This window comes from Myotis daubentonii, chromosome 11, assembly GCF_963259705.1.
Source record: "Myotis daubentonii chromosome 11, mMyoDau2.1, whole genome shotgun sequence".
Classification (NCBI taxonomy): Eukaryota; Metazoa; Chordata; class Mammalia; order Chiroptera; family Vespertilionidae; genus Myotis; species Myotis daubentonii.
In genome coordinates this window covers 37,172,315-37,199,697 of record NC_081850.1, presented here as the reverse complement: position 1 = coordinate 37,199,697, position 27,383 = coordinate 37,172,315, and the positions used below count along the sequence as shown (strand labels likewise).

General features: G+C 35.4%; 1 protein-coding gene across 3 annotated transcripts in view; it reads right to left on the bottom strand.

The window, feature by feature from the left end:
• Positions 1 to 752: 752 nt before the first annotated feature.
• The window catches only part of LOC132211964 (zinc-regulated GTPase metalloprotein activator 1A), a 46,009-nt gene continuing 19,378 nt past the window's right edge, over positions 753 to 27,383 (bottom strand). For all 3 annotated transcript variants that reach the window (XM_059656828.1, XM_059656827.1, XM_059656829.1), the window contains 9 exons: positions 21,567 to 21,613; positions 19,767 to 19,853; positions 16,786 to 16,830; positions 10,562 to 10,618; positions 6,876 to 6,927; positions 2,069 to 2,137; positions 1,899 to 1,964; positions 1,453 to 1,582; positions 753 to 1,068 (listed from right to left, as the gene is read on the bottom strand). In XM_059656828.1, coding sequence (XP_059512811.1) covers positions 962 to 1,068; positions 1,453 to 1,582; positions 1,899 to 1,964; positions 2,069 to 2,137; positions 6,876 to 6,927; positions 10,562 to 10,618; positions 16,786 to 16,830; positions 19,767 to 19,853; positions 21,567 to 21,613 — 660 coding nt within the window. In that variant the 3' untranslated portion in view covers positions 753 to 961. The remainder of the gene's footprint in view (positions 1,069 to 1,452; positions 1,583 to 1,898; positions 1,965 to 2,068; positions 2,138 to 6,875; positions 6,928 to 10,561; positions 10,619 to 16,785; positions 16,831 to 19,766; positions 19,854 to 21,566; positions 21,614 to 27,383) is intronic.

Sequence of the window (27,383 nt, the reverse complement as noted above, 5' to 3'; positions counted from 1 at the left end):
CTTTTTAGTGTATCCAGTTAACTGCCATGATATTTTGAATTTAATTTAAAAAGATCCACTGCTTATGTCTATAGATGCTATGGCATTCAAATGCGTATACTAAAAATTAAAGAAGTTAAAAAATAACACCCAAGATGAACTTAATACCAGGAGTAAAATGTACTTAAAGTTAAAAACTCTACAATAAGAATATTCTAAATATATCACAAAGTGAATGGATTAAGTTTCATTACACTGATTATCAAGAAGGCTTAGAACTGACTAAAAATAAGAGATGGTCCCAATTAATTTATCTTATTCAGATTTCTTCCAACTATAAGTCTCCAGCCACAATAAACTTTTTATTTCATTTAATAAAAATGACATTATTTCCTTTCAAAATTTATCCTATATAATAAAAGGCTAATATGCAAATTGACTGAACAGCAGAACGACCAGTCACTATGATGCACACTAACCACCAGGGGGCAGATGCTCAACGCAGGAGCTGCCTGCTGGTGGTCAGTGCACTCCCACAGCCAAATTCCCCACCACCGGCCAACCTCCCGCAGTCCCTCCCACTGGCTGGCTGGCCCTGACTGCCCCAATAGCTGGCCAGGCTGAGGGACCCCATCCATGCACAAATTCGTGCACTGGGCCTCTAGTTATAAATAACTCCCATAGATGAGAAGCTCGGCATAAGTAAACTCCCAAGCCATTTCTAAAGATATTTCGTGAAACATCTGTTTATTAAAAAAAAAAAAAAACAACACTTCAGAGGATATTATATTTTATTGTATAAATGTCAAATGTTTTACAGTTCTGCTTTACAATATCTTATGTATCCTATAAAATAAATATAATTTTAACATACACTGGAATTCATAACAGAATACAAAGAACAGATGTTTGAAATATAACCAGTAGGAAACTTATTCCTAATATTATCATCCAATCCTTTGGCTAAGAAATGCTTCCAATATTACAGATAAACTTTATCTTCTTGAAAATATGTTGTCCACTGTTTTTCTGTTTCTGTTACAGTAGCTATAAATAGTTGTTTAAGGATATCCTTATCTAAATTTCTGCCTGCAAAAAGAACAAAATATGGTGTGATTATGCTATGCTTACTAAAATGACACAGTTTAGCTATCAATTTCTGACCATTAAATGCTGATGATCTTCAGAAAATTAAAAATAGTAATTGAGTGATTCCTTCCTTAACTTTCTAGTTAAATACTTCAGTACCCAACTAACACTTGGATTAATCACTTTTCTAAAGTTCTTTGAAGAGTAAAAGGTCTAGCAGTTCTTATGAATGTTATAACATGACTAAGACAAACATATTAACCACAAGTTTATTTAGGTTTACAAAAGGGCTTCTGATTGGTTAATACTGCTTAAGTAGCGCATTATAATCTTTTCAAATATATTTTCCACTTTGCTTTAGAGATTTAACTGCTTGTAACTTACCAATAAGAACCAGTCGATTTGTTCTCTCAGTGTCATCTCTCCAGCACACTGGAGTCTCCTCCAGATCATATAGCTCATAGACACCTTGGACAATCACTTGCTGTGGTTTGTCTTTGATCGACACCAGCCCCTGCTCAGAGAAGAATGATCAGTCAACCTCAATATGAATTGAGCCAGATAACTGCGCAGAACTCCTGGGAGTAGAGAGCATAGTGTAACATTTCAAAGCACACAGGCTGTTTTAGCTGTAACACTAAGTAAAGTTGTTTGAATAAATCATGCTTTATGCAGTGATTTTCAAAGAGTTTCAGCAATGGAAATAAGAAAAAATGAAAATAGATAAAGGTTATGTGTATAAAACCAGTACTTCCATTTAAATCCAAATATGCTTTTATATAACAGTCAAGAAAGGGACTCTGTCCAAAACTGTAAAATGTCTACTGCACCTTTAGTCGTATGACCTCCATGCAGTCATCATCCTTGTTTCTCACATTCTTTTCCCACAGAAGATTCTGTATCAAGTAACATTATGTCAGTAAGACCAACCATTGCTAATAGCAACAACTATGTAACAATACAGTTGATAAAACATTAATCAGTTAACTATTGCATTCACCTGAATAAATTCATTTAGACTTTCTTCCTTTGCATTTCCTGGTACTTCAAATGTGACTGTAATAATACTCTGTAAATCAAGAAAGAGAATCAATAATGATTTTTTTAATAGTAAAAAGTCGTTTTTTAAAAAAATCCTAAGTTTTAAGAATGAAAAGTAAGGAACATATTCATAGAAAGTTATATTACGTGTAACTTTCCCACTATTACTTGATTTTTGGTATCAGCAATTCCATTTTTTAAATTCTGAACAGTTGATCAATGGTTTAGCATTTACACAGAGAAACTGCCATAAAAGGGTACTCATCATTTAATTCATCCTTTCCAGGATTCTCAGTGCTAAGAGGAAAGATAATACACATATATAGTTTATCAACATAAGTATACTGAGCCAGATATTTTTGCCTGGGTCACTTCATTTTATCTTTCATTTACATGTGACAATAATCCTGTGGAATAAAGAGAGTTATTTCCATTTTACAAGCGGGGGGAAATGAGGCTTAGTAAAAAACAAACTACCCAGAACAATATGCATATACTTAACGATACTGCACTATACACTTAAACATTTCTTAAGGGGGTGGCTCTCATGTTATGTGTCTTTTACCACAATTTTTTAAAAAAGTGTTTATTTTTAAATCTTAAACACTGTTTTTAAACTGTTTTTATAAGTTATGATAATAATAGTATATATTCAAACAAATGACAGCCTTCTTTCCTCCTCAAAGCCATCACTAAAAATCTATATCAAAACGTACAGAAAATCTTATTAAAATACACAGCAAAAGGGTGCCAAGTGAAACATAATTTGTCAATTTTAAAAGACAGTAGTAATTTAATCTTCAAAAATGCTAACAATGTATTTTATTCAAGTTAGATAACTTGGCATTTAATACTGGGAATGTCTTAATGTAGCACTCAATATTGCTCTATTCTATTGCTTTATTCTTAGCCTAAAAATTTTATATCAGAAATGATTTTTAAATGGACACATATGTAATACCCTTTGTAATACTTTAAGCAATAAAAAAATAAAAAATAAAATAAAAAAAAAATTGAAAAAGCAAAGAAAAAAAAAAAAAGAAATGATTTTTGCTTTTTGCAGGTTAGAGATATGACAATTGTCTAAGAGGTACAATTAACTCCAGCATGAGAGGAAAACGGTTTTAAAAATTAAGACAATGCATCATGGGACTTACGGGGGGAAATAAACATTTTAAAACAAGATGTTTTTCTGTATCAATAAACTCTACTCACATTAGACCCTAAAGATGAAACCCATAAATTCCCAGGGCAAAAATGAGGGTCACAACTCATAATTCATAATTGGCTCTACTGACTAAGTATGTATAGATTGTCCCTTGGGTTTTCTCATCTACTTTCCACCCTCCAACCCCAAGTCCTCCTTATAGGGAGTAAATGAGAAATCCATGAAATATAGAGAATTGCATTAAACATCATTCAAGGATAAAACTTTAATAACACACAGTATGTCCTAGGTATTACCCATTTCAGACTTTTCCCCTAGTTTATTATTGTTTTCAATCTAAAAATAACTCTTCTTTCCCAAACAGAAAGAATCAGAAAACTGAATCAATAATTCAGAAAACGAAAGCAAAATAAGGTACTGTACTTAAAATAAAATCCAGGAATAACCTAAATTCTAGGAGTTGCCTCAGTTTTTTTCTTTAACCTACCAGGTTATTTCCCTCGGTTTTCCATTCTTTTGCAAACAATACCTAATATGCAACCACTTCTATGTCTTATTCATCTAGAAAACTAAGCCCACTAACTTGCTTAACCCTACTAGTCCGCTGTACTGATTTTTCGGTAATTTCCACACAAAGGTGGAATATTGGCGCTAGATGAAAGGCAGATGAAAGGTAGGCCTATTTTCTACAGTGTCTCCAGGTTCCATCTTATTCTAACTGCTTGTTTGCATGTAATTAACATTTTTCTATATCATGTTGGTTTTTTCTCTTTAATGCTCAGGAGCCCAGGTATAGGGGACAGTTAGGTTCAGGGCCTCAGGTCTGGTAGGATTAAACCCAAAATCGGCATCTCCACACTCCAGTCCTCTCCTCCTCTTTGCCTGTGTAATCTCTACTGCGATATCCTGCCACCAAGTAAAGAGCTGAATATTCAGTTTGCCTTCCCGAGTTTTCTATTTCTAGGTTCCTCTAGGTAATCTAGGCTTGTTTCCATCACTTCTCTCTTCTTATTGCTTCATCACTAGTTAGTCAAGTTATCCAGACAAGTCTACCTGAGAAATAGTGCTCGATCTATCCCATTTCTATTCGCAATGTAAGAAGGCCCTCATCAAGGGCATGTGAAGTTCTGTGGTATCTTCCTGGTTGGTTCCTGACTCCACACGCCAATCCGGCTGACCTAATACTGCCTGACAGCACAGCATGAGTTCTCTCTCTCTCTCTTTCTTTTAAAATATATTTTTATTGATTTCAGAGAGGAAGGGAGAGAGAGAGAGAGAGAGAGAGAGAGAGAGAGAGAGAGAGAGAGAGATCAATGATAAGAGAGAATCACTGATCGGCTGCCTTCTGCACACCCCCTATTGGGGATCAAGCCCACAACCCTGGCATGTGCCCTGACTGGGAACTGAACAGTAACCTCCTGGGTTCATAGGTAGACGCTCAACCACCGAGCCACGTAGGCCAGGCCATGAGTTTTCTTTGCCTAGCAAATCAAAGCCAATCCTAGGATCCCAATACTAAGCATTCATGAAGACTTCTGTACTGGAGTTCTGCTCTCCTAGAACATTCTCACTTTCCCACTTTCCCACTTTCCCTTACTCTTCTGGTAAAAAATAAATCTACCATTTTGGGGTTACTTTTTGGTGTAAAGTCAGAAAAGCAGTTAGTTCTTTGGGAGGAGAGTTGCTGACTGAACATTTTCTATATCTTGATCTGAGTGGGAATTGTAGGGATGTGTGTTCATGTACACATATGAGCAGATATATAGGTAAAAGTACATGTGAAGATATTGTATACTAAAAATTTGTATACTTTATTTACTTTACAGATGAAACGTAGTCTTTTACAAACTACTAAACCAAATGAGACAGTTGGAGCTCTCGATTCCATAGCCCTTTGTCTGCAATATTATATTCTGTTCTATGTTCAGACATCTAAAGCAGAAAAGTCTCCTGGAGAGCTTTACACAAAGAATAGGCACATCCTAGTTACTGATGAAATGACACGACGTCTGGGATTTGCTTTAATACACTCCAGCAAGGGTGATGGATACATGTAGGTTCATTACACTTGTTTAGTTTTATGTATGCTTGAACTTTTCTATTTAAAGAAAAAAGTTTAAATAATACCACAGCAAAAGAAATGCTGGGAAGATAGATGAAATAAAATCAGCAAAATGTTGATGGCCATTTCAACTGGGTCATATATAGGAAGGGTTCATTTTACTACTCTTTCTACTTTTATATATCTTTGACATTTTCCAAGATAAAATGTTAAAAATATACATATACATTAATATGTACATTCTCAAGACCCATTCCTGGAGATATGAGAGGTGGCAACAACTGAGCATCCAAGTTATTTTTAAAAGCTCCACAATTGATTCTGATGTACACCCCCATTTGAGAATCACAGCTTTGCATTCTTTTAATATTCACTAAGCACCCACCATAAATTTCTAGCAATGAGAAATTTACATTTAAGGAATTTAGAGACTACTGCAAGGGAAAAGCATTTCAACCCCAACTACAAAGCATGAGAAATGGCATGATATACTCAAGACACTATGGATACAGACGCTGGCCATTTTAAAGGTTCTTGAAAGTGAATACTATATCTTTTAAACCTTATGACTCCTACTATGATGTCCTTTACCCAGAAAGTCATTAAAAATGTGATTCAAGTCCATTTTATAACTAATACTGAGATTATAAACAGTTTTCCAAAAAATTCGACCTGGCTTTTATATTTTTCCAATTCACTCGTTTTAAAGATAAGATAAATATTCTATTAAGTTTCTGAGAAAAGTGTTACAAACATGGTAGTATAGCTTCCCATAAATATGAGCCAAAATGGAGACAAAAGAACAAGTGGCTGCTGTTACTTTGGCCCTATTACAATTAGTAAGGACTCAAAAAATGAGTAAGAGCTTCAAGACAGAGAAGGAAGACTAGGTGCAATGCTCACCACACCTCCCTTCCTTTCACTGTGCTTACATGAAACAAAGAAGTTACCCTAAAGCTCTACTATCTACGACTTGCTTAAAAGAGAGATGAGTACAGTGAATATGTTCTATGCTTTTTTTTTGTTCCTAGATTTTTGTTTGTTTGTTTGTTCCTAGCATTTTCAGTATTTACCTCAGGAATTGGAGTTTTAGAGAATGAAAAACATCTTAACAAGTTTAAATTTATAGTGCTCAATTGAAACTCAAAGCCAATTTTTATTTAAATAAGCCATACATGCTTATACCAAACTTCCTTAATCAGTTCAATATAGTTAAAAATAGGCTGCATATAGAACCACTATGCTGCTTTTAAGTTACTCCCTCAGAAGAACTGATAAAATATGCTGAGTGACCTACAGGATGGAGAAATTAGAAAGCATGATTTTCTAAATATTCTAAGCCACTCCAGTTTAATGAATTCCTATTATGCTTTAAGAAGAGAGATTGGATGGCCTCAAAAGCATTTACATTCTGAAAACTATCAACACAATTAAAAAATACATTTTTAGAAAGAGTTCTAATAAAATAGTCCTAAACAGAACCTATTTAGTTAAAGAGATACTGTAAAAATATTTTCAAGATTTTTTTTTTTTTACCTGATCAAGGTGAGGTTGTATTGTTGGCAAATGTTGAAGTTTTTTCTGCAAACTAAGAACAACTAATTATAAATTCAGAGATCAATATATTTTTTATTTAACCTTGTACATTTCTTAACGATATAAAGTTACATAAGGAAGAGATATTCACAGTTTAATCTATTATATAGTTTACATGTTGCTCACATATTCTAATAGAGAAAAGCTGGCAGATTATTTTAAAACTTTTCTTAAAAATGTACAAACATTCACATACATAAACACAATATAAAGAAAAACTCATCTTTAGCAACACTATTTTGTGTGGTTAAATATGTCAGTAGATTTCCTTTTAATTTCAAAAGTTCTAATTAGCCCGAAACCCAGATACAAAAATCTAAATAAGCCTAGAAAAATATAAATAAGCATTTTTACTACTGCTCAAAACTTCATCAAGTCTTGCTTCCTAATTTGAAATTTCTGGTACCTAAAGAAAGTTAGAAGAATAAATTTTCTTTTATAAACATTTTCCTTTGAACATGACTACTTAGTAAAAAATAAACAGTATCCATAAATATAAGCCTTCTGTATATTCAGTTAGTGGTAACAACAAAAAGCCAGAATCTTAACAATGCATTATTCTGCTATGAAAAAAGCAGAACAGAATTATAACCATAATTCTGAAAGAAAAGCATAACAAATTATAACCATGACAATTGTTAGACACTGATGGGGGTAGGTTGGGAGGAGGGAAGGACTTAAAACCTTGCAGATGTTTTGCCTTGAAGAACAGCAAGGGGTAAATTAGTAATAGCAAGTTTAGGAAAGAGAAAAGGCTTGTAGGAACTGTTGGAGGGAATGAGTCTCCCTGAGGGTGAGGGGGAAGTCTTAGTAGGGAAAGTGTCAAATTAAACCTTCCCAGGTGCTTGCTCAGGAATGGATTCTCCTGTTTAACTAAGCACAACGAGAAATACGCAAAGGCCTTACCTATAGCGGGGGCATCACATTAAACAGCTACTTTTTTAAGTGCCACTAATGCATTATAACTGTTCTTAAGTAAGTCATCTGCTATTTCAATATTTAATGTTTTTAGACAATGACGGCCTAAAACTTCCGTAGGGAAGGAAAAAGTTTTCTTCTACCCTCTTAAGGTCCCTGGCTGGGTCTGAAAATTAGACTGATAAAGACAGAGTAGCAGGAGGAAAGCACACAATTACTTAAGTTTTACAAGACAGAGGAGCCTTCATAAGAAAATGAAGACCCAAATAAATGGTTAAGCCTGAGTGGGTTTATGTTAGGTGTGGTAAAGAGTGCAAAGTCATGGAAAAACAGGACAGGACAGAGTGTCAGCCAAATGTAGTTAAGTTGGGGGAAACTCAGTAAGGCCTGCTCCTTCAGATTCCTCCGAGTGTCCATTTGTCCTCAGAGATAAGCATGCTCCTTTCCTCAGGTATAGGGAGGGAGGAAACTGCTCACAGAAGGGTTCATCTACTTCAGAGGAAATGGAAGAAAACATCTGCAAATCATGTCTGATACTGAAGCATAGTAACTTCCATCTTGTATAGAAAACTGTTTAAAATTCTCTGCTATTGTTAGATAATCCCTTGTTCTGTAAACTCTGTCATTATAAACTCTGTCACTTTAAGATAGCCTGTTACTCTGTAAAATGACTTTGTTTTTAGTTCAAATAATAGAAAAAGATAAACTTAACTGTCTAACCTTGTAAGCTAGCCATTCAATGCATTAGACCCGTGGTCAGCAAACTGCAGCTCGCGGCTCTTTGGCCCCTTGAGTGTGGCTCTTCCTAAGCCTTAGGAGTACCCTAATTAAGTTAATAACAATGTACCTACCTATATAGTTTAAGTTTAAAAAATTTGGCTCTCAAAATAAATTTCAATCGTTGTACTGTTGATATTTGGCTCTGTTGACTAATGAGTTTGTCGACCACTGTAGACTAATACTGATAACAATTCCCATATTCTTATGCCAAACTCATTATGTATTCAAGGTTACAAATGTCTGTAACAATAACATACACAGAGCCCTTTGTAATATCTGCAAACAAAGAGGCTTGAAAAGTATAAATACCGGAAATTTCCTGTATGTGGTGTTCAGAATTTGACAGAGGTAATCTGCTCTGAACCTGTGTGCAATAAAGATGACTCCTAACTAATTGGCTCATTAGGTGTCTTGTCCAGCTTGCTGATTTGCGATATAACAATGGGAGTTAACACCTAAAATATACAATAACTCCTACAACTCAGCCACAACAACAAAATCAAATAACCAGATTTAAAATGGGCTAAGTACTTAATCAGACATTTCTCCAAAGATGATATACAAATGGCCAACATATGAAAATGTGCTCAACATCTCTAACATTAGATAAATGCAAATCAAAGCTACAATGAGCTATCACCTCATACCCATTAGGACAGCTACCACCAAAAACAACAGAAAGTACTGACAAGATGTAGAGAAACTAAAACCCTTGTGCACTGTTGGTGGGAATGTAAGATGGTGCAGCTGCTATGGACAACAGTGTGGTGGTTCCTCAAAAGCTTAAAAATAGAAATACCATAGGATACAACAATCTCACTTTTGGGTACATATCCAAAAGAAATGAAAGCAGCATCTTAAAGAGATATCAGCACACCCATATTCATAGCAACATTATACACATACAGGGAAATCTTATTTAGCCTTTTAAAAGAAGGGAATCCTGCCCTGGCCAGTTTGCTCTGTGGTTAATGTCAGCCCATGGACCAAAGGATGGAGGGGTTCAATTCCTGGTCAAGTGCATGTACTTCAGTTGCAGGCTCGATCCCAGCCGTGTGCGAAAGGCAACCAATTGACGTGTTTCTATCTCTATCTCTCTCTTCCTCCTCCCTCCCCTCCATTCTAAAAAAAATCAAGGGAAATAATATCCTTGAGTGGGAATTTTTTTAAAAGAGAAGGAAATCCTTCTTTGTTAAATATGGATGAACCTTGAGGACTAAATGAAAAAGTAAAATAAACCAGTCACGATAAGACAAATACTGCTTGATTCTACTTATATGAGTATCAAAGTAGTCAAATTCATAGAAACAGATAATAGAATGATGGCTGCCAAGGGCAGTGGGGAGGGAAAAATGGAGAGTTGTCACTGAATAGGTGTAGTTTTAGTTTTGCAAGATAAAGCAGTTCTGTAGAGCCAATCCACAACAATGTGAATATACTTGATTGAACTGTACACTTAAAAATGGTTAAGATGCCTTTTAAAAAAAGATACTAATGTACAGAAAAGAAATTTACATTATGCTCTTTCTTATAAAAAAGATTCCCTTTGGGGAAAGACACAGGAAACTGATCCATCACTGAGGGGAAAGAAAAGTATCTGTGGTAATATCCTAAGCTAAAATTGTCTATGTATTTCATGCATTTTGTCATAGAAAATGTTATATATATTTGGTATAAAAATATTAATGATTAGTCTTAAAGTTAACTACCATTTACACTATAACTTCTATAGGAAAATGTACTGTGATTTCCAAATATCCAATTAACAAAATTTTCAAGAACATAATCATTCAGAGCGGTCTTTTATGTCAAAGAATGACAGGAAGCTTAAATCAAGTGTGTAACTCTGTAAATCATTCCTGTAACAACTATAACTGTGGAATAACAGGTACATTATAATAAAAATGACCAAAATACAGGAAACATACCTTATTCCAGAGAGACTGTCAAAGGCATGAAGATCTAACACATTAGAGAGGTCAACTCTAAAAGAAACAAAACCAATGTAACAGTGTAAAATTCTATAAAATATATTCAACTAATCCGGAAAAAAAAAATCTCAGAGACTCTTTTGCCAAAAATTTATCAGTATATCATAGTATTTTGGGAAAACAAAAATGACAGGCAAGAAACAAAAAGCTTCTAAAAATAACCTTTTTATAAATTTAATACATAAAATTAAAAAAATTGGTTGAATGGTCTAAGACCCAGGTTACTTGGTTATTGCTTCAATAAACTATAGTTTCTTTAGTTTGTTGTTTATTTATTTAATATTTTTTAGATTTTTATTGTTTAAAGTATTGCATATGCCCCCCCCCCCCATTAACCCATTCTAGCCCGTCCCACCACCAGCCCCAGGCATTAGTTAGTTTTTTAAATTTATTTTCAGTTACCTTTTTAATCCTAAAAATCCATTCATATATATAAATTTCAGTTAAAGAACTGAAACTTTTCAAAGCAGCAGTTTATTACTTAAAATATGAAATGAGAGTAGTGGAACAAATAGAATTTTCATATTTCTTTTACTCCACCTCCCTCCTTCCATGATATATAACAGGTAATATTGTAAGAATGTGAGGAGTCAAACAACCACTGTATTAGAAATATTCACTTTAGGACCCGTATCTATATGCAAATAATGTGATTTGATTTCATTTCCTTCAGAATGGTGTTGCATATAAACTGAAACTTCCTAGTTAGTGTTCTATCTGCATAAACATTATGTTAGAATTATTTAGTAGTAATTAAGTAAGCCTTATTATGAAAGCAAGTATTCAAATCAGAAGAGACAATCATTTCAAAATTAGCATTAGCTTTGTTTTAAATTCATAAATTTATGAAGACTGGTGATTGAGTTCCAATTTTTACATGAGTCTATTAAACAGTTAAGGATGGTGATTTCTCTATAATCAAAGCTACAATGTAAAAAAAATGACAACCATATAATTAAATTTCAAAATTAGATTCCAGGAACTTGCCAAACATCTATTATATTTTTCACAAGGAAAACCAAACCAAGTCAAGATTTTAAAAAATGCGTAAACATGTAAACTAAACCTTCTCTTTTAACTTACTAGTAGGACTGACTGACCAGCTGTGTTTGCTTTGCTCATTCTCAACAGTCTGCCATATAGTCATACTTGTGCCAACAATACTCTCTGTTAGATTATGGATGCTTATCCTGGCACAAGGCAGACAAATTCCCATTTTATTAGAAGAATACACCAAAGTTCTCTGTTAATAGACAAACAATATTTCAAATTCCAGATATTCTAGATGAGCAAAATTAGGAAAATGATCCAGCGCAAAAAAAATGTTCCACGAAGAAATTTTTTAAATATTGATTTTAGAGAGGAAGGGAGAGGGAGAGATAGAAACATCAATGATGACAGAGACTCATTGATCAGCAACCTTCTGCATGCCCCCCACAAGGGATCAAGCCTGCAACCTGGGCATGTGCCCTGACCAGGAATCAAACCGTGACCTCCTGGTTCATAGGTTGACACTCAACCACTAACCCCCACTGGCCGGGCAAAGAAATTTTTTAATATCAATTTATATAAGAGATCAAAGTCTCAACATTAAACATATTCCCTTTTTCACTATCACAACTGAGCAAATATTTATACTGACAGGTGATGAATGAAGTTTCCCCCAAGTTTATTATCTTTACCTTAGGAAATAACTTTAAAGTTTTAAAAAGTTTACACATGCCATTTGTGTGAATATCAAAATTCAAGCCAATTGTGTGAATACCAAAAGTCAATTTTGTAACACAAGCTTCTAAATAAACTAGTTTCACTAAGTCTGTGTCCTTGAGAATACGTGTCATAGATTTAGAGATAACTCTGCTTTGTACTCAGATTCTTTTGACATTTCTAAAACAGATAGGATCAACACTAGATCTGTACAGGTTAAATTCTATAGAGAATGATAAAATATCAAAGTGTCTCACTGTATTCTCACCAGATTCTCAATGGAGAGGAAAAGAGGAAAAAGTCTAAGCTTCCAGATAAAAGTGACCATAGACTTTTTTCAAATCTATTATCGCCATGAAAAATAAATGATTTCACTCACTAGAAAGCAAACTGCCCTGGCATCAAATGCATTTAATTTCCTCCTTTGAAGATAAAAACATCAGATATTTTTCAGGATATTAATAGTAAAAAAAATACAAATAAAGACTAGTCCCATCATGTAAAAACTAAATGAGAGAATAAAGCAAACACAAAGGGCAAAGTAAAGAACTTTGAAAGCTCATCTTTTCTCCTAATTCGTGAACTACCTATGCCAGGAGTACCTAATCAATGAAGAACTTCCAATTTTCCCTATGTCTAGAGTACTTTAAGTAGCCTAAGACCAGGGAAAGGAGAATGACAAGGAAGAGAGCTCTGGCTGTCCAAGGTGGAAAGGGAAGTTCAGAAGCTACTCCAGGGATATTGCCTATAGTCATCTTTTCAAAGTTCAGTGAGTCTCATGAACAGGGGCCACCAGCCAATTCCAGATCTGTGAATTGTCAATACCATCCGATAGCTATACCCTGAACTCTAGAATTAAATTTCCAAATGCTTTCCTCAGTGGCACCTCAAAAGCCTGCAGAACTAAATCACCTTACTAAACCCACTGCTAACATCACCCTACCCCAAAATTGCTCCTTCCTTCCTGTATTTCCTGACTTGGAAGAACTGTGCAATATTCAATCCATTTCCCAAGAGTCATACTGCTTTTACTCCTTCACTAGCTCCTTGCTGCCTACAGGAGAAAATCCAAACTATGTATCATGGCAAAAGTGGTATCACCACCTTTGTGGTAAGTTCTCTATCTCCTCAGTCTTATCCCTTTTTCTCTTTACAACATAATACCATATGTTCTAGTCATTTTGAAATATTCACTGGTGTCTCAAATATAAAAACTCCCTTAGGCCTAGAATGCCATTGCTACTCTTGTCCATCTAGAAAATTCCTATTCATTTTTCAAGACTCAGGTCAATGATCACCTTCTCAGTCAAAATTTTCTGACTCTTCATCAAGAACAGTTGAGTAATTGTTCTTTATCTTCCTGTTCTTACAGGAACCTGTGCATCTAATATTCCTGTTACATTAATAATATGATATATTGGTTTTTGTTTGCTTTTGTCGTCCTCAAATGACTGATTACCCTCAAAACCAAGTTTTTGCCTTACCCATTGCTTAAACCCTTAACATGCCGCAAAATGCCTAGCAACCGGTAGCATGCTCAATATACAGTCTGTTGAATAGAATAAGTTATTATTAAGAAATTGGATTTAGGTTTTCCTCTGTTCAGTCCATTTATATCTCTAAGATTTAAAAAAAGTCAAAAAAGTTAAGAATGGAACTCCTAATCTTTCCCTCCAGCTTCTAAAGTTCGGGTGTGGTCCATTAGAATCCCATTTGCCTCAAAATCAACTTAAGACATACCAATAAAACAATGCTACACATCATTGTCATTCTTTAACTTATACACTCTCTAGGTAAGCTTTTTCTTACACATGCTTATAGCAGCTTTACTATGGTCAGTTTTACTACTGTCAGCATTTGTCTATCACAAAATGCTTAAGGGATTAAAAAAAATACACACACAGTAACACAAAACTTCCATCAGAGTGGTTTCAACTGTTTTGTTAAAAACCAAATCTCTAGTTTCTAAACTGGGAAACTCAAGTTGCAATTCCTCAGGAATTTTGGGAAATATCCTATATAATAAAAGGCTAATATGCAAATCGCTTCAATGGCAGAAGACTGGTCGCTATGACGCACACTGGTCATCAGGGGGCAGACACTCAATGCAGGAGCTGCCTCTTGGTGGTCAGTACGCTCCCATAGGGGGAGCACTGCTCAACCAAAAAAGCCAGGCTTACAGCTGGCGAGTGCAGTGGCAGTGGTGGGAGCCTCTCCTGCCTCCACAGCAGTGCTAAGGATGTCTGACTGCCTGCCGGCTTAGGCCTACCAGAAAGTGGGCCTAAGCCATCAGTTGGACATACCCCAAGGGCTCCTGGACTGTGAGAGGGCGCAGGCCAGGCTGAGGGACACCCCCTCCTCACTGCGTGCATGCATCTCGTGCACTGGGCCTCTAGTTTGATATAAGATTCCTGACCTACTAGTAAGAATTCTTCCATGGAGTTCTGATCTTCACTGAAAAGGATCCTAACCCAACATCATGCTCAACACAAGAAGTGATACTTCAGAAAGTCCCTAGATTCTCAGATATACTGGCAAACACCCGACACTGAAGAAACAGAAAAAAAGGAGACTTTATTCCCTGTTCATTCATCCATTTGAAGTAACAAAATTTAATCACTACATGTTTGCTATTCTATAATATAGAACAATGATAGAAAAGTACATAAACACCAAAATCATATAATAAACTATTCAAGATGAAACCTTTATACAGGAAAATAAAGATCCTAAATAAAAACCAACATTAAAAAAATTAAGCAAGATAAATCCACAGGCCTTTAAAAAACTGATTTAAGATGTTTGTAAATATGAACCAAATAAATGCTATTACAACAGAACTATAGCTATTTATATGGACATGACTTTTAAAACCTTACTTAAGCATTATATAGTTGTCTGTCATTTTATAAAGAAAGAAACATTAAGGAGAAAAGAAACAGTAAAATGCAATAGGAAGAAGACATACTGAAGAATGCTCATGATATGAGTTAGGTAGGCTATCAGACATTTTCTACACTGGAATTTGAAATGCAGGGAGCACATTTGGTGTATGCTTGTAGAAAACTTACACTCAGGGCATTCTTCTGCCACCTCTGCCAGCAGACCAGTGGCTCCTGAGAATGCATACAAAATTAATTCACCAGCTGCTGACACGCATATAAGCAGCTGCTGCTGTTACTGCCTAACATTTATGGTAGTCTGTCAGCACCTCTAATCTCTGCCCTAGCAGATGAGCCACTCAACTTAGGCGTCTGCTGCATTTTCAGGGACAGATCTTTGAATTAAAAACTAGGTGGCACAGACTGCAAACTGTGAGTCTCAGAGCTATGGCTGCATGTTGCTGGGTCTATCAGCTGCTGAGCCATTCTTGCTGAAAAAAATGAGCTTAACGAAATACCCCTGTAAGCATGCAATGGAAAATAAGAGTTCAATCTATAGAAATCCATTTTAGGAATATATTAAGAACACATAATTTTATACAGTAATGCACATCTGTATAAACACAATGGAAAGAGAGAAGAACCTATAGGAAATGAAAATTAAAATGTTTTTAAAAAAGGAATATATCAGGAACTTAAAGGTTCCATGTATTTTTACATGACAGATGATTTCTGCAACCATGAAACACTAGGAAGGTTTCAAAATATTGTGCCCTGGCTGGTGTTGTTCTGTGGTTAGAGCATTGGTCTGCCCACCAAAGGGTCTCGGGTTCGATTCCCAGTCAAGGGCAGGTATGTGGGTTGCAGATTTGATCCCCACCCCAGGCAGGGGCGCATGTGGGAGGCAACCAATCGATGTGTCTCTCTCAAATGGATATCTCCCTCTCTCCCTTTCTTTCTCTCTCTACCTCCCTACCTCTCCATCCCTTCCACTCTCTCTAAAAGTCAATGGAAAAATATCCTCAGGTGAGGATTAACAATAAAAAAGCTATTTAGATCTCTCAAAATAAAATAAGATTCTTAATAATATATATTTTTTCAGATTTCTACACGTTACTTTTATAAATAGCTGAATATCCTACGTTTTCCTCTTCATTAGCAAAAGCACAGTTGCACAGTGTTATCATGGCTCTACAGTTTAAATTACAAGAAGGAGAAGCAAATAAATAGATATGCCAAACTAATTTATAAAGAGCTTTCAAATCAACATTTCTGGACCCTAGTTTTAAAAATGGCCAGTGTGGCTCAGCTGGTTGCTGCCATCCCATGTACCAAAGGGTCCAGGCTTCAATTCCCAGTCAGGGCACATAACCGGATTGTGGGTTCAATCCCCAGTCAGCAGTGTACAGGAGGCAAACGATCAATGATTCTCTTTCTCTATCCCCCTCTAAAAATCAATTTAAAAATGTACATTTTTTTTCTTATATTAGATTCAAGTATATTTATCAATTACTTAATATTTATTATTAACTAAATTTATTGTTAATATCACTAATAGTTTTTTACAGGTACCTTGATCTTTGTGTTTCCAAAATTTTCCCCAGTCCATTTATTGATCTGAAATAAATTTAAAAATGAGGTAGAAAAGGTAAAAAATGTTGTTTTTTAAAAAACATACAAGGCACATTATTTCTAAAATATGAAGTAAGCATATACAAATTTTTCTGGAACTAGAAAAAAACAAAATATAGAAAAACAAAACTTACATATTTTATAGTTTAATTATTATTTTCCTTCTCATAATAAGTCAGGTATATTCTACTGAGACATTAAAACATGATATGCAAAAATTTACTGCACAACTCACAGAACGAGGGGCTACTTTGCGATTTATAAAAAAGTCCTTCACTTTAAGCCCTAGCTGGTTTGGCTCAGTAGATGAAGCGTCGGCCTGCGGACTGAAGGGTACCAGGCTCGATTCTGGTCAAGGGCATGTACCTTGGTTGCGGCACATCCCCAGGAGGGGGTGTGCGGGAGGCAGCTGATCGATGTTTCTCGCTCATCAATGTTTCTAACTCTCTATCCCTCTCCCTTCCTCTCTGTAAAAAAAAAATCAATAAAATATATTAAAAAAAAAAAAGTCCTTCACTTTAGAAAATGCGATTCATAAATAACCAGTAATTCTAATGTTCTTAAAATAAGTATATAAGTAAAACATTTTATTGATACCCAACATTCCCCAAGCACAGTTTGTGGAAATGACTATACACATGCTAGAATTAAAGCCTAGCTCTGAGTGGCTTTGACCCCAGCCTGTCCTCAATACTCACAGTAACACTAAGTCATACATCCAGGTTCTTTCAGAGCAGTGGTTCTCAACCTTCTGGCCCTTTAAATACAGTTCCTCATGTTGTGACCCAAGCATAAAATTATTTTCGTTGCTACTTCATAACTATAATGTTGCTACTGCTATGAATCGTAATGTAAATATCTGATATACAGGATGGCCTTAGGCGACCCCTGTGAAAGGGTCGTTCGACCACCAAAGGGTCGTGACCCATAGGTTGAGAACCGCTGTTTTAGTGAATAACATCTCCAATTCCCAGAGTAGAAACTCTACCCGCCCTTCCCTTTCTGATACTAAGATAATACAATACAGCTCCCATTACATGGCACCAAAAATACTTAAATCTTTTTCAACATACTGTACACCTGATCTAGTTATCTTTATATCATCAATTCTATTGCCTTTAGTGTTACTTGCTGATGATATTTGCTATTTGTTCAAGCTTGTTCTCATGGGTACGGCCTCCCGCATACAATGATCCTGAGGCAAGTCTCTCCACTATTTCACCAAGTTTTTAATCTTCTCTTTTGAATGTACTCTGTAAAATGATGGCTCTTTCCTCTCAAATGATTACTTTCCACCTCCCCAAATCTAATTCCGAGTCAGTTGCAAGTCTGATATACCATGGAGGGTAAACAGCCAAAAGGGTCTTTAACTTCTTAATGTGCTTTGTCCAAATTCTTTCTGGTATAGCTGTACAGTCCAGCACTATCTGGCTAACAGCCAGTCCTGCAGATCCAGCTTAGTCATTAGGGAAATAGAAAAACCCAGCAGTAATAATCTCAAATCCAAAAATGTTTGCTACATAGATTGTGTTCTTTTTTTCTAGTAATCACAATGATGCATGGGATTTTGGGAAGAGAACAAAATTTAGGAAATGAGTGTCAAAAGGGGTAAAAGAAGTAATCTTCATTTACTGGTTCATCTTTCTAGACTTTTCAAAATTGTCAACCATCTTTCTATTTCATTTTTTTACTCACTGTACTTTGAAATTACTATATAAATGAAGAAAAAAATTACACTCTGATAATGGTAAGAGTCAACAAACTCACTTATGTGCTGGGCACTGTGCAAAGTTCACTAACATTATCGCATATACCAATCAAACCAACTTATGAGGTACGTATTACTCTTGTTTTACAGATGAGACTTAAAAATAATATAGTGAGAAACAGACCAAGGATTAAAACCCAAGCAGATTCCAAAACCCATAACCTTAAATACTATGTAATATTATCTGCCCTCCACTTGAAGACATTATAACAGTTTTTAATAGTAAATCTGAGAAGCTATTACTATTAAAATAAGACCAAATATGGAGGAAAACATGAATTTTTCCTTCTGTAATCATTTCATTGTAGGCAGCTCCTAATGAGTCTTAGCTTCATTGATTCCATTCATAACATATGCTACATGAACTGGCACTGACAGATTCAAAATCTGATGTCAGCAGACTGTGTCAACTAAAGATGACTAATAATAAAAGCTATTCAATGTCTCTTTATAGGTGGGATGTATTAGTTTAGCTCTTATAAAACAATTCAAAGTCCCTAAACTCTAACCTCACTTGAAAAGTCCAAGTTACTGTTAGATCATTTAACACATATTTGAGTATCATTCATATTATCCTATATTGATTGGCGTAGGCCATGGATACTGCAGACATTAAAACAAGCTGGAAAACAGGTATGGTCAGTTGACAGTTAAGGACGACAAAGTCAATAAAGGTACAGGTAAAAGTAAGACCACGCAAGTCAGGGAAAACTTCACATAGGAGAAAGGAAGAAAAAGATGGGGAAGGGAGGGGTTTTAGAGAATGGATAAAATTGCTGGGGGGGAAATGAAGAAGAAAAACAGAGAAGATAAAGGAATTCAAGGACTGGCAGAGTGAGAACACAATATGACTAATAAAAGGATTTCACAAGACACATGAGAAAATAAGTAAATAATCATCCTGGATACAGAGAACTTCATGTAAGGAAAAAGTCAAAAAGACAGGAAAAGGAGGATGACGTCAGAAGACCCTGAATATCAGTCTATGAACTTTGAGCCATGCTCTGTAAGCAATGGGGAATAATTTCATATAGTACTACTTATGTAACAGTCAGTCAATAACTATACATGTGATTCTCTAAGGGTACATGGTAAAAATATTTTGTGTAGTACACTTAGAATTTGTAGGTACTTAACACTTATAATTTTGTACCTAATAGTTGTTCTTAATTTGTTTAAATCCTCTTCTGAGACCAAGTCTGTTTTATTGATGAGGATGATATCTGCCAGGGCAACTTGCCTAAATTAGCAAATAAGAACAGATGTCAAAACAAAAATGTTAAGAAATTAAAAAAATAAATAGAAACATCTCCTTCAGATCAATTATCAGTTAAAAAACTATATAGTACTCTCTATAGTAATTCAATTTACTCCTAACCTATTCTTCAGATAGTAAGAATAAATTGCATTCATTACTATATAAATTCAGATTTCACATTATTCATTAAAAATATTTACTAAGTACTTTCACTTGCTACTCTAGAACAAGCCTCAAAAGTCTACAATCAAGGATGATTTACAATTAGGCTGATTATCAACTCATGATTTCCTTTGTAAAGAAATGCATAAAATTCAGATTTCCAATATGGCAAAAATAAAGACAGTTTACTTACTAAAATATTCCATGTAATAGTTAACATAATTTCCAAAGAAATACAGTGAATTAAGTTTTTTTTAACATTAAACAGTATTTTAAAAAACTACACTTCAGAAGGTTTATCAGGATCTCTAACAAATATCTATTTCATCACTATGAACATATATTTTTTTGTAAAACAGATATACATAAATTCAAGTTAAAGAATCCAGTTAACAGAAAGCCGAGTAAGAAAATAGCTTACTGTAACAGAAGTTATATATTCTACTAATAGGAATAGTAAAGCTGAGGAGTCTTTAAATTTTCCTCAACTCCTCAGGAAATTTTAATCATGAGACTATCTGTTCCTATCCTAGTGTTGTGCTACCTGGAAGTATAGCTAATAAATAACACAATCAAATTCTCAAAAATAAATTAATTTTAATTCATGAAAACAGCAGGTTTCAATAGCATGCATATCACAATCCCTACTTTTCTGTCTAAGTAAATTTTACATGAATGTGCACACTTCAAAATATAAGCAGGTGCAATCTTTAAATTGGAGGTCTTTTATGTTTAATTTTATTTTGGCTTTTATAATATTTTGCTATTTTCTAGATGGTTTATTTACATTTTCTATAATAAAGATAATTTAATAAAGGAAAAAGTTACAAAAACATTTCAGTTCAGTCTAATTTGAATTATAAGTATATACCAAATGAATGCTTAGGCAGGATTACAAAACAACAGAGTACCACACTCCAAAACGAAAGGGAATCAATCGGTTGCTTGCAGTCTTCCTTTTTTATGTCTGGATCATCCATAGCAAATCTCAAGGGAGCTCATTCTTAAACCCAGCAGCATATTTAGTGACTGTCACTTATCCAAAAACCTTTTTCCTATTAGTGAGAATATGCTTAGAGTAGGCAAACTAATTTAAATATTTTAAGTCTAAAGACAAACCAATTAGAAGCATAAAGATATTTAAACAAAATATGTTCTAACTGCCAAATTAAACCATATCCATATTGGTTCCTCTGTTGTTCTGAAGTGAGCCAACTTTTTTATAATCACTTTCAATCCCAAAGATATGGTATAATAAGAAAATATTTTTGAAAGAAAATATTTTCTAAATGTTAACGGTTCCCAAACTCCTCATTAAGAACTCCTATGCCCAGCACTAACTTTATGCTATAATTAAAAGATTTAAACAAAAGTTTAGTTATCAGACTATCATAAATAGCAATAACTCAACCACAGGAAAAAAAAGATAATCAATTCCTTGACTTATGTTTTTATATTTGTTTTTGGTTTTCACATTCATAATTTTCTCTTTCCAATTAGCCAGTAATCAATATATACTTTAAATACGAATACCTAGAAGCTTCATTGATAAGGCCATCAGGTTTTTCTTCTGTTAAATGCTGAACAAAAACAAAGTTTGAAAGAAGTTACGGTAGTGTAACAAAATCTAATGTTAACACAAAGGATTTTACTTTGGAGACCCCTTTTTCACCTCTGACAAAGACTTTAATAAGCTCTGAATATACGAATTAGTTCTTCTCCATTGGTAATTTTTGTTCCTACTGTGAATCAGTAGGGTGTTTTGTTTTTGTGTTTTTTTTGGGGGGGGGGGAGATTAAATTGTATACCCTGACATCTCTTCTTAAAAGGAAAACACTCCATATTTAAATAAAGTCATAAAAACATAGAACATTGTAGTTCAGGTTTTAGGCATTTTCCTTTTTATAAAATTGCTCTTGTTCTAAATATTCATTACTACTTATTTTAAAAGATAATCATTGAAATTGTACTTTAAGCACATCTAATATACTTCCCCTCCATTCCTGTCCACTCTAGAGGACATAATAATAGAATTTGTTAAAGCCTAATATACTTCCCTTAAAAAACTACACTTCAGAAGATTTATCAGGATCTTTAGCAAATATCTTCATCATTATGAATATACTAGAGGCCCGGTGCACAAAAATTTGTGCACTGGGGGGGGGGGCCTCAGCCCAGCCTGTGCCCTCTCACAGTCTGGGACCCCTCAGGGGATGTCCACCTGCTGGCTTAGACCCGCTCCCCAGGGGAGCGGGCCTAACCTGGCAGTCAGACATCCCTCTGGCAGCCCAGGAGCCCTCAGGGGATGTCCACTTGCCAGCAGGGACTAGGCCTAAGCTGCAGTCAAACATCCTTAACGCTGCTGAGGAGGCGGGAAAGGCTCCCACCATCACTGCTGTGCTGGCACCGTCAGCCTGGCTTGTGGCTGAGCAGAGCTCCCTCTGTGGGAGCGCTCTGACCACCAGAGGACAGCTCCTGCATTGAGCGTCTGCCCCCTGGTGGTCAGTGTGTGTCATAGTGACCAGTCATTCCCAGTTGTTCTGCTGTTAGGGTCAATTTGCATATTACCCTTTTATTATATTCCTGGTGAATGGGTGGGAGCTGGCTGGTTTGCTCTGAAGGGTGTCCCGGATCAGGGTGGGGGGTCCCCCTGGGGTGCCTGGCCAGCCTGGGTGAGGGGCTGAGGGCCGTTTTCAGACTGGCCACACCCCCTTCAGGGTGGGGGTCCCTGCTGGAGTGCCTGGCCAGCCTGGGTGAGGGGCTGAGGGCTGTTTGCAGTCTGGTCAAGTCCCCTAGCAGGGACACTCACCCCTTGAGGGTATGGCCAGCCTGGGTGAGGGGCTGATGGCTGTTTGCAGGCTGGCCACTGCCCCCAGCCACTCAAGCTCCCAGTGGAGGCTGGAAGCAGGTATCTGGGATTTAGCTTCTATAATTGAAACTTTGTTGCCTTTAGCAGAGGCCACAGCCGGCCAGGGCAGGAGGGAAGCTTGGCTTCCTCCATCACCAGGGCAACCAAGCCTAATGCTTGCTCCAGCTCCATGGCTGCCAGCCGCCATCTTGGTTGGGTTAATTTGCATATAGTTGCTCTGATTGGCTGGTGGGCATGGCTTGGGGCATAGCAAAGGTACAGTCAATTTGCATGTTTCTATTTTATTAGATTAGATGTGTTCTCTGTAAAACAGATATATATAAATTCAAGTTAAAAAACCCAGTTGACAGAATACTAATAACAAAATAGCCCCACTCCCCACCCCAGAATGGTACATTATATTAACTCAGTACTGGGCCCTTCATATACCCTAGAAACAAATGTGCTGAGAGAAGGGCCCAGCCCTAATTCTAGCATAAAAACAGTTTATCATTTAGAAACACTTGAGTGATCTGGCCTCTCCATGCAACTGTTTATTTTGCTGAGTTTTCCAGAGTCACACTAGCTCCAATATTTTGACATTGACTTAGAGGTCCACAAGGTAGTGCTCATCTCTCTGGAGGCAGTTATCATTTTTCCATAATCCTATTTCTATCCCCAATGTTATCAATGCCATAAGGTTCCTCTGAAAAAATGTTTCACCTTCATTATCTTAACTCTCAAAAGCTGCCTACTGAGATTAGAGGCAATTAGATTAATATTCTACATATTTGAATCAAACTTCACAATTATTAAATCCTTTTACACATATTATCTCATTTAGTCTTCATAACAATTATGGGAAAAGGCTATTCTCCTCATTTTATAAAAGAAGAAACTAAATCTAATGCCATAACCATCACAGAACACATTATTATAGGTCTATTTTACTAAAATTGGAAATGAAGTAAACATTACTAAAATTTATAATAGAAGTAAAATGAACATTATTTTTAAATCTTTGTGAAAGCTTTTTGTCTTATTAAATCAGTCTTGCATACAGTGTTACACATCTATCTATAATAATAATAAAAGCGTAATATGCTAATTATACTGGACAGCCGAATGACCTTCCTGACGACCTTCCGGATAAAGCCCGGGATGTGAGGGCCAAGGCAAGCTGCTGTGGCTACGAGGGCCGAGCCCCTTGCACAAATTTTGTGCATCAGGCGTCTAGTATGTTAATAATAACATAAGAATATATATATAAAGATGACCTAAAAATCACATTCAAAATTACTTCACCATCTTTGCTCTGGCAGCACATTTTCTAAAAAAATTATTTCATCAAACCAGTTTCACAATTCATGGAGAGGCAGATCATTAAGATATTTGAATAGTTTGAAACCTAAGAGCAAACTATTAATAATTTTATTTAACAGTATTGGTTAAGTCTATAGAGAAAAGTGTTTTTCTTCTAAAAGTTTGCCAAATTCTATTTTGGAGGAAATAAGGCTAAACTAAAACTACAGTAATGATGTACTGATTTCCACTTTAGGTACAATGCTATAAATTTAAGTGCTGGCCCATTCAAATCATGGAAGTCATAGAACTTGTAGAATATTGTAGCAAAAATTGTTCCTTGCCAAAAGACCAAGTTTACTATTTTTGACAATTATTCTTGCCCTGAGGCTCTAATAAATCCTACCATTGTGTCCTCTAGAGAATAAGGCTGTTACCATCCTGGAAAGAGAACCTCACATCCAGGCTTAACAAATATCTGTTAAATGAATTCTAATTAACACCCTCTATTTGTTGACAGGTACATGAATGTTATTTGAAAAATTTTATATAACATGAAGCAACAAATCCCTTTCTATTCAGTAGTAAATCTATTGAGTAAAGATGTATTTTTAGCAAGTCATCTGTTCCTGAATGGTCCTGTAATACTTAAGTTCTTTTAAATTATTTTTCAAACATCATATTGTTGACCTTTTGGAGGCTTTGTTTACATATAAATATGGGGCTATTGGCTGTGAGCTGGTGCAGTATAAAAAAGATTTGACAAGAAAATTAGAAACCAGTTTTGAATTTCAGATCTAAACAGAATTAACAGTAGTTTCACAAAGTAACTTTTGTTTTTAATGCATTTACTTCTCAAGAAAATTAGAAACCTTCACTCAAAGCTATATTTTACTACCTCTAGGCAGTCCAGAAGTATCACATATAAAAATGCTACAACTCTCCAAAACAGCCCAGCCAGTGGGCTCCGTGTACTGTGGGTTGTCCTATGCATCAAGGGATCACCCATTGGATTCCTGGTCAGGGCACATGCCCAGGGTTGCAGGCTTATTCCCCAGTGAGAGGGCATGCAGGAGGCAGCCAATCAATATTTCTACCTCTCTCCCTCCCTCTCCCTGCCTCTCTTTGAAATCAATAAAAACATTAAAAAACCCACATCTCTCCAAAATAAATATCTGCCAACACATACAACTCTGTTAAGAATATGACATGTAATAATCATATTATAGCCGAAAAGATAAATACCCTGTTCTATGCACATATGAAGGCTATACAAACATAAAGAAATAATAAATGCATACTAACATTTATTACATTTATTTTCTCTGTATATCAGCCTAACATTTCCCTTATGCAACCTCCCACCTCCCCAAGACAACTCTACAAAATGACTAAAACCAATGTCTGCTATTCAAAAGGACATTCTCTAATATCTGCTTATACACCATTAAGTCAGATGACTTCCATTTATAAGGTTTAAAAAAATGGACATTCTGACATTCTATTCTACCTGTACAGGCAAGGAAGAAAAAATTTTTTAGCAAATACACACACACACATATACATATACATATGTATACACATATATACCTCCCCAAAGGAATCCTCATCTCTGCTTAAAGACTGTGGCTTTTGTTTATATTTCAAAAAAGACAAAAAATAATTTTGGTGCTAATTAGTCCAACATATCCAAAAGATTAAGGTTCAACCCTATAACTTAATATACCATAAGAAAGGAACCCTTTTAAATAACACCATTGTAGGCACAACTTCAGTAAGGGCTTTAGGTGTCCTTTTCTGCAGAAATAGAAACAAGCTGCATTTTTTAAATTAAAAAAAAAAAAAAGGAAAGAAAACACTGTTGTTGACCGAAGTGGAAATAAATCTAGTGTCAAAGATGTCAGATGACATTTAAAAAAAAAAAAGCAGGCATTTCTTTCCAATGGATCGGTTATAAATCTACCACTATTTTAGCTTTAAAAAAACGATATTACATAATGTCAGTCTACTTATTTTGCTGGTCTTTTCCAAGCCAAACTGTTTTCTGACTGAATTGTTTCAACAGCTTGTGCAATATGACAAAAGAACCAAGAAGAAACCTCTTCCTTGACCTTTTCTCTGTAACTTCATTCATTGATTTTATTGCATTAAATGCTGTCACATTTGTAGAACTGAAAAGAACAATGTCAGTAGCCTCGGTGTCAAGTCCTAAGAATAGAGAGCTGTCATTGAAGTTGTCCAATTCTTTGCCCATGATTAAAAAATGAATATTTCAGATCAATGGGTGACAATCCCATTAGGGTGATAGCCCATGATATCAATTACCACTTCAGTTTCAATTTGGCTGGCTGGCCACAGGGTACCATTTTTCAGCTTTACTTGTGATGGGCTTGCTCTGTGAAGCATGACACCCTTAAATTGCTGCCCATTATCCAAGTGTCATTACTTGTACTGCTTCAGAATTCTCTGAATCACAAGCAGCTACTGAGGTCAAGCTTTGCAACCCGAGGAATTGGACAAGTTGGCAAATTCTTTATATAAAGGAAAAGTTATTTATCTGGCATCTGACTTAGAAAATCTAAAGTTTCCATTATCCTGACAGTATGTCAGTTTTATGTAGGTATATTGATTTAATAATTTAAGAGGTTTTATCAAGGTGGCAGGGGGTTAAACGTTTACTGTGTTTGCATTATTCAGAATGCTGCTTTGATTTTCTGGCCTCTATCACACCGATAATAGATTCCACTTAACTCCTCTCCATATCCAAATATACACATAAAATTATTCTTATAATCATAAATACATAAAGAGTTTGACTTTAGGTATGGCACTTTAAGTCTATCAATAAAACAAATAAATCTTAACTGCTATCTATCCCATAAAATCCCAAATTTGGCTAAAAGTTTATATAGGAAATGAATTTAAACATGCCAGAAATAATCATTCAGAATGAAGAATTTGAGGGTTGGCTTTTTTTTTTTCTTTCTTCGTCAACGTTTTGCGAGAAATGTTAGATTTCAGAACAGTCGGAATTTTTCTGAGTAAAACTGTAATATCTGGGATCTTACTTTGATTCGTAGGACTATTATTAATAAATTTGGACTTAAAAATCTAAAAAGGAATTATCTCCCAAACTTCTCAAATTAGGGTGCTCTACCCGTGAGGGAATTGAAGAGCCACAGAAAGGGTATTGATAACCA